Raw genomic sequence first — 12,271 nt, 5'->3', positions numbered from 1 at the left:
GAGAGTCCTGAGCACCCCCACCCCACAAGAAGGCTGTAGTTGCCATGGAGACCAGGAGCATCCTCATTCTATCCACCCCCACACCATCTGTGATGCTGTTATAGCCTACCACAGTGCTTCAGCAAATCAGTGCTGTGTCCTGCTGTGAAATTACTAGCTCACCCAAAGCCCAGCAGACAGAGTAGGCAACACAATCACTCTGAACATGGTTGAGAGTTGCAAGGACATCATTGCAGGTTTTGAGCCACAGATTTCTTACCCTTCAGTGCTGGTCAGCTGAACTGGATTTCTTCTACGTTGCAATTCGGAAAGAAGGAAAGAAGAGCAATAAGCTGCTTCAGTGCTGTGGATGGTGTTTGCCACCACAGATGTGTGGAAACATCCTTCATGCACATTTCCCCAAATTCTAGGAAATGGATTAGATTTTTCAGAAGAGCTAGCTCTGACAACAGCCCTTTCATTAAAGTGTATATCCTCACCACTGCCAGCTGTTTATAACACTATGCCATAACTACTTATGCTCTAATACTTGGTATAAAGTTGACAGGAATAAAACATTTTAAATCCAAGTATTTCAGTTTAATTTGTTTGCAAACTGCAGTTTTTAGTGGAAATAAATTATCCCCTCCCCACTTCCAGCCTCAGGAAGTACATCAGTGTATTTACTCCCATTATACAGAAAAAGAAGCTATCAGCTTGAAAAGTAAAGTCAGGGACAAAAATCAACAATCTTGAATTGTGTTTCAGTTTCTCCACTTCCAAGTCACCACACCTCACTCTCCAGCACTTTGACCCAAATCCCTATGGCCTGCCCCCATCTCTTAAGCACCATAAAACATCAGACCTCATTCCACAGGAAGAAACCTGCCTCTTATAGAGGAGGCCAACCAGGCAAAAACAGACAGAAAAGAAGCATCAAACGTCTGTAAAAGCTAGTGAGAGGAAAGTGTGGAGCCTGGTGTTTGTTCTCACAATCAAATTGCAGAGGTTGTTAGCACAGATTTCTTGTCCCAAGGTTTGTTATCATAAGGAATGAGGAATTCCAGAGTGAATTAGCCAGAGTCCTGTGCTGGGTATTTCACAAGTAAATGTGTTTCTCAGTGTAAAACAGTAACCACCCAACAGTAACAGTCCTACAGTTGTTCATCCCAGATGTGAACTCACAGGGAGGTGAACCAATCTTAAGTCTTGTCTGGGGTTAATTCCCAGTACAATCCTATGCACAATTAACTTCAGTCTGATTGATTTCAATAGGTTTACACTGGAGTAACCGCATTGGACTGGTATGTCAGATTTCAATTCTGATTTACCCCTGTAATGCAAAGCCAGCATAACTGATCTGTAAACAGGCTCTACAAAGTCAGCTGGGGTATTCTCCAACCTGACAGAAACCAAGATTCTTATGTACGGAAGGGTCAGGGCGTGTGTATGTGCGCAGACACAGATTCCCCAAAATAAAGCACGGATATATTCAAGCAGCAACAAACTTCACTGGAGAAAGTGGACAGCCTGGCAACTAGGCCTCCTCCCTCCAACTGGCACGGGAGTGGTTCTGCAGATAAATACTGACAGTTAGCATCAGCATCCTGAGTTGGACATTTCTGTCGAGGCAGTGTGCAGTGCTAGATTCTCTCCCCCCACCCAGTCCAAAACAAACTCAACACAGTCCCCCTCAGAAGTAGATACAAAGTCAGCACCGCCTTGGCGAGGTGGGGTATCTGTTCTTGAGTTCCTGCTTGAATTGTCGAAAGAGCACCTTGTTGCGCTGGTTCTCAGCATCCTTTTGCGCATGGAACTCACTGGCCACCTTGAAGCCCTTGTGCACCAGAAACGCGTTGCTGAGCACCAAGAAACGGTACCCAGCCACGTGGAGCTCACAAGCCTGGTGGGAAAGGACAAGATAACAGCAGCAGAGTTCAGAGGCTCTCCCCTAATCAAGAACATGCAAGAATAACCCGCATGCACTCTAAAAAGCTTAAGAAGTGTACCTCAGGCTGTTCATATAAGGATCCCCCTTCCCCCTAGGTCTGGCTCAAATTAAGCTTTGCCACCATCCCAACCCCAAAACTACACTTGGCCTCTTCACCAAGATGACCACTGGGGTAGATACCTGACTGATGCGGTTGAAGCCATACTGCTTGAAGCGTTCGTCATAGGGGGGCACAGAACTAGCACCAATGTAGAAGGGTTCCCATGGGTCCCTCCACTCCACTTCATAGGCCACACGTAGGGGGCTGCCCACCGGAAGATTCAGCCAATGGGAGTAGTTGGTGGGTGCTTGGCATCTGGGGCAAAGCTCTTCATAGAAAGGCCGGATCTCTCCCACTTGGTACAGCTGCAGCAGCTCCATTTTGGTTTCAGGGATGCGGCGAGTATGGCGGATCTCAAAAGCGGGCACAACGAGGACCCCTGGAATCCCCTCATCAGCGACTCTGGGTAGTGCCAGAAAGGCCTCCCGTAGCCCCTCGCTGGGCACCATGTCCACATCCACCACCAGCATCCAGTGCCCACCGACAGCTCTCCGTGCCACGTTGCGAAGCAGGTTATTGGGATAGGAAGCGTTCACAACATCCATGGCATAATTACGCTGCCCAGCCCCTACCCGTGCCAGCTTGGTGAAGACATCGCCACAGGCTTGGAGCCGGGCAAATTCATCATGATCGTCTAGCTCAGGGAAGGCAGCCACTTGATCGACATGGCACACCAGATGGAGACGAACCAGCTGACGGATGGGTGCGCATAGGGCTGCTAGCGCATATACCATCGCTGTGGCGAGGCGGACTTCGGTGGAACTGGGAGCAAAAAGGGCCACGGAAAGCGGGCCTCTCCAGCGTTCCACCAGTTGCTGAGCATGATGCAAGTTGCTGAGGCTGGTGTGGGTGACCAGCACCACATCCTGGCTGCGCTCACCATCCCAGGTGCCACGCAACATGTCCTGGTAGATGCGGTACTGCCCGCTGGCATCCAGGCTGCCCCGGCTGGCCAGCACCTGCTTGAGTCTCTCCTTGTGCCCGTCGCTGGGCAAGGACTGGCGCCCTTGGAAAAGCTCTGCATAGCGGGACCGCTGATCCTGCCCATGCAGCCCCGACAGCAGGGCCAAGTACAGCAGCTGCAAGCCGGCCACCAGCGCCAGCGCCGCCACCAGCACCTGGAAGCATGAGCACTGCATGGGCAAAGGGTGTATGTACACAGTGTGTGGCCGGAGTCGGGGGGAGGAGTCTCAAACCTGGCCCCTCAGCGGTGGCTCCTTGCCTTCATTCCCTTTGCAGCGCTGCAGGGGTCCCACCCTGAAGAGTCTGCAACGCTGCATGAGATCTAGCTGGGGAAAAGAACCTTGCAAAGCAGGTGACTGCACCGGCGGGCAGCTGTTTTTCTTCCTTCGGAAGGTCTGCGAGTTTCGGCACCAGATCTGCCCGGGAGGGGGCGTCTTTCTCTAGCGCCCTCTGCTCAGGAGGAGGACGCATTGCAGCGGAGGAGGGTTGCGACCTCCGCACACACACGCGCGCACGTTTTTGCACCGCGCCTCCACCCCTCCTGCACAGTTCTTCTGCACGGACAAACGCCGTCCCTTTGCTCAAAGCAGCCGCTTTTCAGGTGCAGAGTTTCCCTCCGTCCCGCCCAACTTTCTTTTTCTTCTTTTCATTTTGAGGCTTTGGTTGGTTGGTTTGTGCGTGTTGGACATTTGCAGAAAGTGTGGCGGGGGATGGTGGTGCGTGGCATCTGCGTTAGGGGAAACTGAAAGTCGTCGCAGGAAGGGGCCAATACTTGGAAAAGGAATTTCTCTACCAACAGGATAATAACTGTAGACTAAAAGAGCAAGAGTCCAGGAGCACCTTAAAGACTAACAAAAATATTTTCCGGCAGGGTAGGAAAATATTTTTGTTAGTCTTTAAGGTGCTCCTGGACTCTTGCTCTTTTCCACTACTGCAGACAAACACGGCTCCCCACTGTGAATTAACTATAGACTAGGTTGAGGGAAGCGCCTGCGCCCGTCCGACGAGGTGGCCGAGTGGTTAAGGCGATGGACTGCTAATCCATTGTGCTCTGCACGCGTGGGTTCGAATCCCATCCTCGTCGCGCTCTTTTGAGTAGCAGGAAGTTATAGCCCGTTTTCCGAATAAGGGAGGGGAAACGAGAAGGAAGCGCCCCCCTCCCCCCCTATTCCTTTGAGCTTTAAGAGTCATTCACTACGTTTGGTCAGCTCAAGAAAGAGAAAAGGTGGGGGCGGGACCGCTCTCAGCAAAGGGAGACTGCGGTGCGACCCAAAGGAAGTTGGTCCCCCAAATCTCAAAACTCAAGAGGCGGGGGGAGCAAACGCATTTTCCGCAGTAGTAGAAAAGGGCAAGAGTCCAGGAGCACCTTCAAGACTAACACGAATATTTTCTGGTAGGGTATGAGCTTTCGTGAGCCACAGCTCACTTCTTCAGATCAAGAAGTGAGCTGTGGCTCACGAAAGCTCATACCCTGCCAGAAAATATTCTTCACAGTGGGTAGCCGTGTTAGTCTGTTTGTAGTAGTCAAAAAGGGCAAGAGTCCAGTAGCACCTTAAAGACTAACAAAAATATTTTCTGGTAGGGTATGAGCTTTCGTGAGCCACAGCTCACTTCTTCAGATACAGCTAGAATGTGAATCCCTTGGTCTTTAAGTAGAGGAACAGTATGTAAATGTGAATAGCAGGCTTGATTGGATTAGGTGTGATATGCAAAAGAGTCTGTGATGTCCAGGGGAGAGATGGGTGTGGAGAAATCAGCATTGGTAATGGGCCTTGAATGCAAGGTCTTTATTCAGCCCAGGTAAATGCATTGACTTTAGTTTGAATATCAACTGTAATTCAGCAGTTTCTCTTTCCAATCTCCCTTTAAAATTCCTTTGTAAGAGAACTGCTACTCTTAAATCTGCAACAGAATGTCCTGGAAGGTTGAAATGTTCACCCACTGGTTTTTGAATATTGTGGTTTCTGATGTCAGACTTATGTCCATTTAATCTTTGTCTAAGAGACTGACCTGTTTGTCCAATGTAGATTGTGGAAGGGCATTGCTGGCATGTGATGGCATAAATCACATTAGAAGATGAGCAGGAATATGAACCAGGTTTAAGGTGCTACTGGACTCTTGCCCTTTTTGACTAGAAAATATTCTTGTTAGTCTTTAAGGTGCTCCTGGACTCTTGCCCTTTTCTACTACTGCAGACAGACTAACACGGCTACCCACTGTGAAATACTTTTGCACTTATGTAGTGCTTTTAGTGGACTCAAAGCACAGCAGCCCCATAAAGTAGGCGATATCAGTTTGTGAAAACTATGATTAGTTGCTTTTCCCCCTCTAGTCCCACTTATTTCCTCCCACAGAATCCTGGGAATTGTAGTTTTCTTTTGGCAGGGTGTACTAAGCAGGGTCAGCCCTGGTTGGTATTTGGATGGGAGACCACCAAGGAAGTCCAGGGTTGCTGTGCAGAGGAAGGCACTGGCAAAACCACCTCTGTAAGCCTCTTGCCATGAAAACCCCAAAAAGGGGTCGCCATAAGTCAGCTGCGACTTGAAGGCACTTTACACACATACACATACCATCCCCTTCAGGAAAAACTATGATAAGATTTACATTTGTAGAGTAGACAGGCTGTCGTTTTCAGGGTGTTGGTGTTGTTCTAGGGCCCACGTTTCTGCATTTTTGTAAATCAGGCTCTACAGTAATTACTAAATAAACGGGATAGGACTACACTGTTATTTCTAATGCGTTCTCCTCCAAAAGGACGGTCACTTGTAAAAAAAGGGTGCCAGCGCTGGAACTGGGAAATTTCCATATATAGACTCACTACTAAACCTTGTTGACAGAACTGGGGAGAGACGTCCTTTTGCTGTGCTTTACTTTCTGAGACATCCACCGTAGAAGTCAGATCCTGGATGCCAACCTAGACAGACTACAGGGCCGACCCCCACCCCACCGGAGATTCTTGTGCTGGAATGAGAAAAAAGCAACCAGTCAACTTTCCAGTGTCCCCCCTTCTCCCCCATTGAACATGGAGTAGGCTGAGAAGGGAAGCATTTCTAAGAGCTTGGAGATATTGTTAGGTCTTCTATTGTTTACGGATGCCCAAGTGGTGTCTTCAACCAAAGCCCTTGCTTTATGCCAGCATGTGCCCCTTTGTGAAGGTATTTACATACTTTCTCCACCTTTTAAGGAGAATCAAGCTGATTTACAATCTCCTTCCCTTCCTCTCCCCACAACAGACACCTTGTGAGGTAGGTGGGGCTGAGGGCTCTAAGAGAAGTGTGACTAGCCCAAGGTCACCCAGCAGACTTCATGTGTAGGAGTGGAAAACAACCCAGTTCACCAGATTAGTACCCGCTCTTGTGGAGGAGCGGGGAATCAAACCCGGTTCTCCAGATTAGAGTCCACCACTCTTAACCACTACTCCACGCTGGTTCTCATGGCTGCCCATGGTTTACTGACATCTAGGCTAAACAACCATACCACATATTATACAAGGGACTGCCTTAGAAATGCTTTTGGAAATTTCAAGTGGTCCAGAATGCAGCCACCACCTTATTAAGGACTTTCATGAAAGACTGGAAGTGGCTTCCATACAAAACACCACCAGGCCACAATTCAATGTGCCAATTTTTAACTACATGATCTGGGAATCTTCTCCTGAAGAACTTGCCCCACACCGCTGAGATCTTCATAGGAGGCCTTCTTCCCTAAATAAAGGAGATGCCTCCAGAGAACGGGCCTTTCTGTGGTTGCACAGAAGGAACGGTTGGTTCTGCAATCCAAATCCTATTTCATTGTTTATTGAATGTCCCATCTGGATTGTATTGACTCACTCTGTGCAATCACCCTTGAGTCCCAAAAAGATGTAATGTAAATAAATAAATGCCTGGCTAGTATCCTGTCCGTTAACATGTTCAGTGCCAGGCAAACACTGTCCTGCGTCTTCCCCTACTCCCAGCCTTTGATGTCAGGGGTTTTTGTTTGCTTTTCCAAAGAACTTTTTTTCTTTGTATAGGCTCAGGCTGCCTCTCTTAGGCGTATTTTATATTTTTTGAAATCTTCTGATTGCAGTGTATTGTTTTCACTTCTGCCTGCTGCTTTGTACCAAGTCATTTTGAAGACTTATGGATAGAAGTATGGCAATATACATTTTTAAACATACATTTTTCTCCTAGAGCAAAGTTGCTAATATAGTAGGAAGAAAAAGATGTTTTTTTTCCTTAAAAAAACAGAAAAGGTTTATTGAATGGCAAAAATAAGCTAACTAAACTTCTTGGAATTGTTCCACATTTTACATGCAGCAATTTTTTTTTAAAAAAAGGATGAACACAACCTTAGAATAGAGGTTTACCCTTAGGACTCTTCTTGGATTTCCCCACCGCCTAGGGCCAGGCTCTTAATACAAAAAAAGTCGAAAAGAAGTTGTTCCACAAATTACAGACGCTGCAAACAGTAAAATACACTAAAGATAAATATTTTCACAATTGCTCTGTGATCGTTCATAAAACTAGTATTAAAATCAATTAGTTATCTAAAGGAAAGTCTATTTACAAATGAAATGTGAGCAATTCAGTAAGTTTTCTTTTCATAGGATTAGGCTGTTTAACTGATCCCATGAAAAAAAAATTGCACCAGGGCCTATTTTATTTTGGAGTCCAGGGGAAGGATTACAACATGTGAACACCATAGACATTTCCTCTTTTCTTGCAAAGAGATTTTTGTTTTGCATAAATCAAGGCATGAGCAGTTGTGCGAACTCCACCAAAAGAGGTCAGGAAGTTATCTAAATCATAAGCCAGACCTAAGCACCTTTTACTCAGAAGCAGAACTCACTAATGGCTGGTTCTTAGATGAGATTTGAGATTGCACTGGTGAAAGAGACAGACAGGTATTACACAGACACATTCATTGGAGCCCAAGATGCAGCTTCTGTCAAACTAAGGGCTCTTTTATATATCACACTGTTTATGGATCCACCCCAGGTCCTGTCAAGGAGACATGCACTGGGAATTCCCATCAACAGTACATGTATAACCCGCTGGTTCATGAAAGTTTTCCCAGTGGGAAAAAGGTGGCTCCCCAGGGGCATTTCAGGTCAGGAAAATGGGATGGAGAAGGTGCTGTGGTCCTGATGTGCTGCTCATGTGCTGTGGTCCTGATTCAAATCAGGCTCCAACATGACTGAGAAAATAGAGTTGCATACCTGTAACTGTTGTTCATCGAGTGGTCCTCCTTGCAGGCACACGTGGGAACTGTGCATGTGCATGCCAGCTGGCTGGCACATGCACAGTTCCCATGTGTGCCTGCAAGGAGGCCACGGAGATGAATCTTACATTTCAACAGGAAATCATAATCATGAGTGGTTAAGCCCTTGAGTTTCAGCTACAAACCTGGGTTTGCTGTCACAATGTGTGGAGGCCCTTAACTCAATAGGATTTACTCTCAGGTTGCATTTTAAGCAGCTGCCTTTTGTCTAAAACAGGGATCACTTTCATGTCAGGGAGATTATACAATTCAGCAACCAACTGCTCAAGGGCCAGCTAATTCAAAGTGGTGAATATTGTATTGGAGGATATTTAATCAAACTAAACCAGGGGTCCCCAATACGGAGCCCCAACATGCACCCACCAACACCTTTTTTGATGTCCGCCAAGTGTTTTTAGGAAGTGGGCAGGCCCAGGCGGGGCTTTTGCCCACCAGAGCTTCTAGGAGGCTTTGTAGATGTTTAAAAACATTGCTCTGTCAACATGCAATGTCACCACATTTTCAAACATGTTCATTTAAAAAGGTGCCCTGTCAAGCAGAGCTTCTGCCTGAAATGTTGAAGGATTATTATTAGAGTCCTGTATACCTCACTCCTTGACATTTTGTGGTTGGCTTCACTTCCTATAGCAGCCATTTTGTGGCTGCCACCACCCTGTGTCAGAATTCCAAAGTGCCTACAGGCTCAAAAAGGTTGGGGACCTCTGGACAAAGCATTGCTTCTACCCATAACCGACACCATCCTCAGCAATCCAATGAACCCACGTACCCATCGGAGGGGCTGTGGCTCAGTGGCAGAGCCTCTGCTTGGCATGCAGAAGGTCCCAGGTTCAATCCCTGGCATCTCCAGTTAAGGAAAGTCCCCCCACCTGAACTGCTGCTAGCCTTGGTAGACTTTGATGGACCAAGGGTTTGATTCAGTAGAAGGCAGCTTCATGTACCATGGACCTGGCCCCTTCTATTACAGCCACAGACTTGGAAGGGTCTGTGAGCTCATCTGCAGAACACCTGCTTTGCACACAGAGAGTCTCAAGTTCAGCCTCCAGTTAAAAGAATCTCAGGTAGCAGGGTTGCAATTGGTGAGCTGCTGCCAAGCCAAGTCAAAAGGGCAGACACATGCGGGCCATTCTGATTTTGTACCAGGTAGCTCCAATGCCTGCATCCTTCCAAAGCCAACATGTTCACACAGTGCTTTGCTAAGGATTTAAAACCGATTCACGTCTTTGTGTAGCTCCGTGTTAACAAAAGAGCTTTCACACTTCTTCCTAGCGAACAAGCCCGGGGGTGGGGGTGGGGGATGCTAGACACTGTTATAATATGGCAATAAATGAAACGTAGGCACTGAAAAATATTATGAGCTGGATTTGACCCATAGGCCACTACTGGTTAAGTCCTCACCTAAATAAAAAAATGTCCAGTGGCACCTTAAAAAGACCAACTTTTATTCCAGCATGAGCTTTCATGTGTCAGAGCTCATTTCTTCAGATGCTCTGCCTCACGAAAGCTCATGCTGGAATAAAAGCTGTTAGCCTTTATGGTGCCGCTGGACTTCTGTCTTATTTTGCTGCAATAGACTGATATGCCTGTGGCGAGAATTATTTTATATTAAACATTGGTTTGGCTTAAGAAGAACCAATTTTATTAATCTGTAGCTTATTAATCTGTAGCTTAGAAGCCATATGAAGACCTGACTTTTAGCTGACCCCAGCTCCAATTAGGATCTTGACCCTAAAGGGCATAGGAGATTGCATTGCTAGGAGCTAGTCACCCAAAGCACATTAAGTGCTCCAAGTCATGCTTAGAGTAACAAGGTCATTTAAACAGGCAGCAAGATTTTCTGCTTACGAATGAAGGAAATTGTTTTTGTACACTGGGTGATGGGTGGAACAGGCAGTTTATCAGAGACCTGTGTAGAAGATTCTTGTATGTATTTTGCATGACCAGAAGGGCATGCCCTTGGCACAAAAGGAATTGCATATAACCGTTTTCCACACCCTCGCCATTTTAATATTAGTTCCACTGAACCCTGAATCTTGCCTTATTGAAATAACGGTTTGCAACAAGCTCTAGGCCTCTGGAAATGCTCCTGGCCAAAAGTTCACTAACTATATGATGACCTCCTTACCTCAGTAACCTTAAAGGGATTAGCTTCGAGTAATCCACTTATCCTATGTAACAAGACAGCCAATGTTTGCTGTAAAGATGCTGTCTCCAAGATAGAATGTATCATTGTCTCTCTTTCTTTTTTGATCTCATTAATCTTGGTATACCTTGCTTAAATTCCATTGTCTAAAGTATTGATCAACCTTGCTATTCATTATGTGTCTTTCATAATAAAAACCTGAGAGCTCCACTCAGATGGCAGAGCTGGTTCTCTCACCAATCAAAATACACTTGTGTGTGTTTTCCCTTCAGACCTGGACATGGAAAACTTATTTTGGAACAGGATATTTCCAAAAAACCTATAGCCATGATTTGTGAAAATCATCTCCTGAAGAATTTGGGAGGAGGGGGTCGTTTGAAACCCTCTCTCACTGTTTAGGCTATAAAAAGCTAGTCCAGTTGTCCAGTCGGCGTCCTTCCCAGGGAGAGACCACTCTCTTCTTTGGAACGACCTCAGAGCGCTCTGATTAATTGTTTGTTTGTCTGTCAAATTGTATGTGGGTCTGTAAAATTTTGTCTTATATATTTAGTCAAGTATTATTTTTCTCTTTGCCTTATAACTCTTTGTAAGTTCAAATAAACCTATATTCTTTACTGTTATATGTCTGAGTAGTCTAAGAGTACAAGGTATGTCTTTCCTATCACATTCTCTGGTCCTCGCTTTTGGTGAGTAAAGCAGGCAGAGAAATTCCAATTATAAAAAGAACCGAGAAAAGGGAGAAGCAGGGAAAATTCTCCCATCAATGCCTACCCCTAGGGATAAATCAAAACAGGCAGAGAACATCTGTGCTATGAACCTTCACCTGGAGTTTTATGGGACACCCAAACCTTGCTTTCTATTTACACTTCAAAACAAGACACTGTCCCTTGCCAATTCTAGGCCTCTTTTTGAATCAAGATTTCACTCCCCTTGCTTCTTTCCATCTAAACTCTGAATATTTTACTGCTCTTGATGCACCCTACAAAGCCATCCCTGGGCGATGCAGAAATGGTTTCGCTTCTGGACTTCCACCGGTTCAAACTTCAGTGAGGAAAATTATACCAGGAGCCCAAGATGTGCTGGCCTACGACCGTAACAACAATAAACTAAACTAAACTAACAGGAGCCCAAGGGCACTGCTTTGCTCATTCATTTGTTCAGAACTGGGAAAAGCTGCCATAGGATTTGCCTTTGTCTTGAAGACAATTTACTTTTCATTCAAGTAGGGCACGTTTCTAGTTCTGTGGTTACAATAAAAGTGTTTATAACTGCGATGGCTCAGTAATAAAACAAGCAAACAAACACACACACACACAGGTGAGTGGGTGAGGTTTTGGGTTGCCACAGATGGGAAGGAGTGCCGCCTCCATCCCTTATTTTAACACTGACTTCATTATACACATCGTTAGCCCTTCCCTGCCCAGAGTCATCCTTCATCACTGCACTCCACATAGCAGTTTGTGCGTTAGAAAACAATACTTCCTCAGCTGGAAAGCAAAGAGAAAAGTCCGAGATGGAGATATTTCTCATGAGGTCTCCCAGTCTCACACAAGAGGGAGTAGCCTCAGCCGCCGCCTTCTTCCCTGAGCAAATCATTCCCCCTTCCCGTCTGAAAAATACAGGGCTCTGTCAGAAAATACATTCAGGCTCCTGGTGTAATGAGAAGGTGGCTGGGTCAAACACCCCTCCACACACACACATACACATTTTCCCTTTTTTTGGAAGACTGTTGGGTTGCCCCTCTAGGGAAACATTAGCTGCCATAAAGAGGGGGCCTGCAGCAAAATTGGGGGTGGTGGTGAGGAGAGCTACCAGCCTCTCCTCGAGGCTTCAGGATGAAGAAATGCCAGGCTGCGATGGGATGGACGGTGCCCTT

At 46.2% G+C, this 12,271-nt stretch overlaps 1 protein-coding gene and 1 non-coding gene across 2 annotated transcripts; one reads left to right on the top strand and one right to left on the bottom strand.

Moving 5' to 3' along the window:
• Positions 1-1,690: 1,690 nt before the first annotated feature.
• Positions 1,691-3,174, bottom strand: B4GAT1 (beta-1,4-glucuronyltransferase 1). The gene is made up of 2 exons (XM_056852924.1): positions 2,111-3,174; positions 1,691-1,882 (listed from the first exon to the last, which is right to left on the bottom strand). The coding sequence occupies exons 1-2, from the start codon at positions 3,167-3,169 to the stop codon at positions 1,691-1,693; spliced, it is 1,251 nt and encodes a 416-aa protein (XP_056708902.1). The 5' UTR covers positions 3,170-3,174.
• Positions 3,175-3,995: 821 nt separating this feature from the next.
• Positions 3,996-4,077, top strand: TRNAS-GCU (transfer RNA serine (anticodon GCU)). Its single transcript has one exon. It is a non-coding gene; the product is annotated as a tRNA-Ser (tRNA).
• The last annotated feature ends 8,194 nt before the right edge of the window (positions 4,078-12,271 follow it).

Source organism: Euleptes europaea, chromosome 7 (assembly GCF_029931775.1).
Source record: "Euleptes europaea isolate rEulEur1 chromosome 7, rEulEur1.hap1, whole genome shotgun sequence".
Taxonomy (NCBI): domain Eukaryota; kingdom Metazoa; phylum Chordata; class Lepidosauria; order Squamata; family Sphaerodactylidae; genus Euleptes; species Euleptes europaea.
The sequence above is the reverse complement of the archived record's forward strand: the minus strand, read 5'-3'. Positions and strand labels throughout refer to the sequence as shown.

Bases quoted from the DNA above. Each gene is read 5' to 3' on its own strand.
- B4GAT1 (XM_056852924.1), bottom strand. From the start codon at position 3,169: ATGCAGTGCTCATGCTTCCAGGTGCTGGTGGCGGCGCTGGCGCTGGTG. The intron at 1,883-2,110 runs GTATCTACCCCA...CTTTCCCACCAG, and splicing joins GCTTCAACCGCATCAGTCAG to GCTTGTGAGCTCCACGTGGC.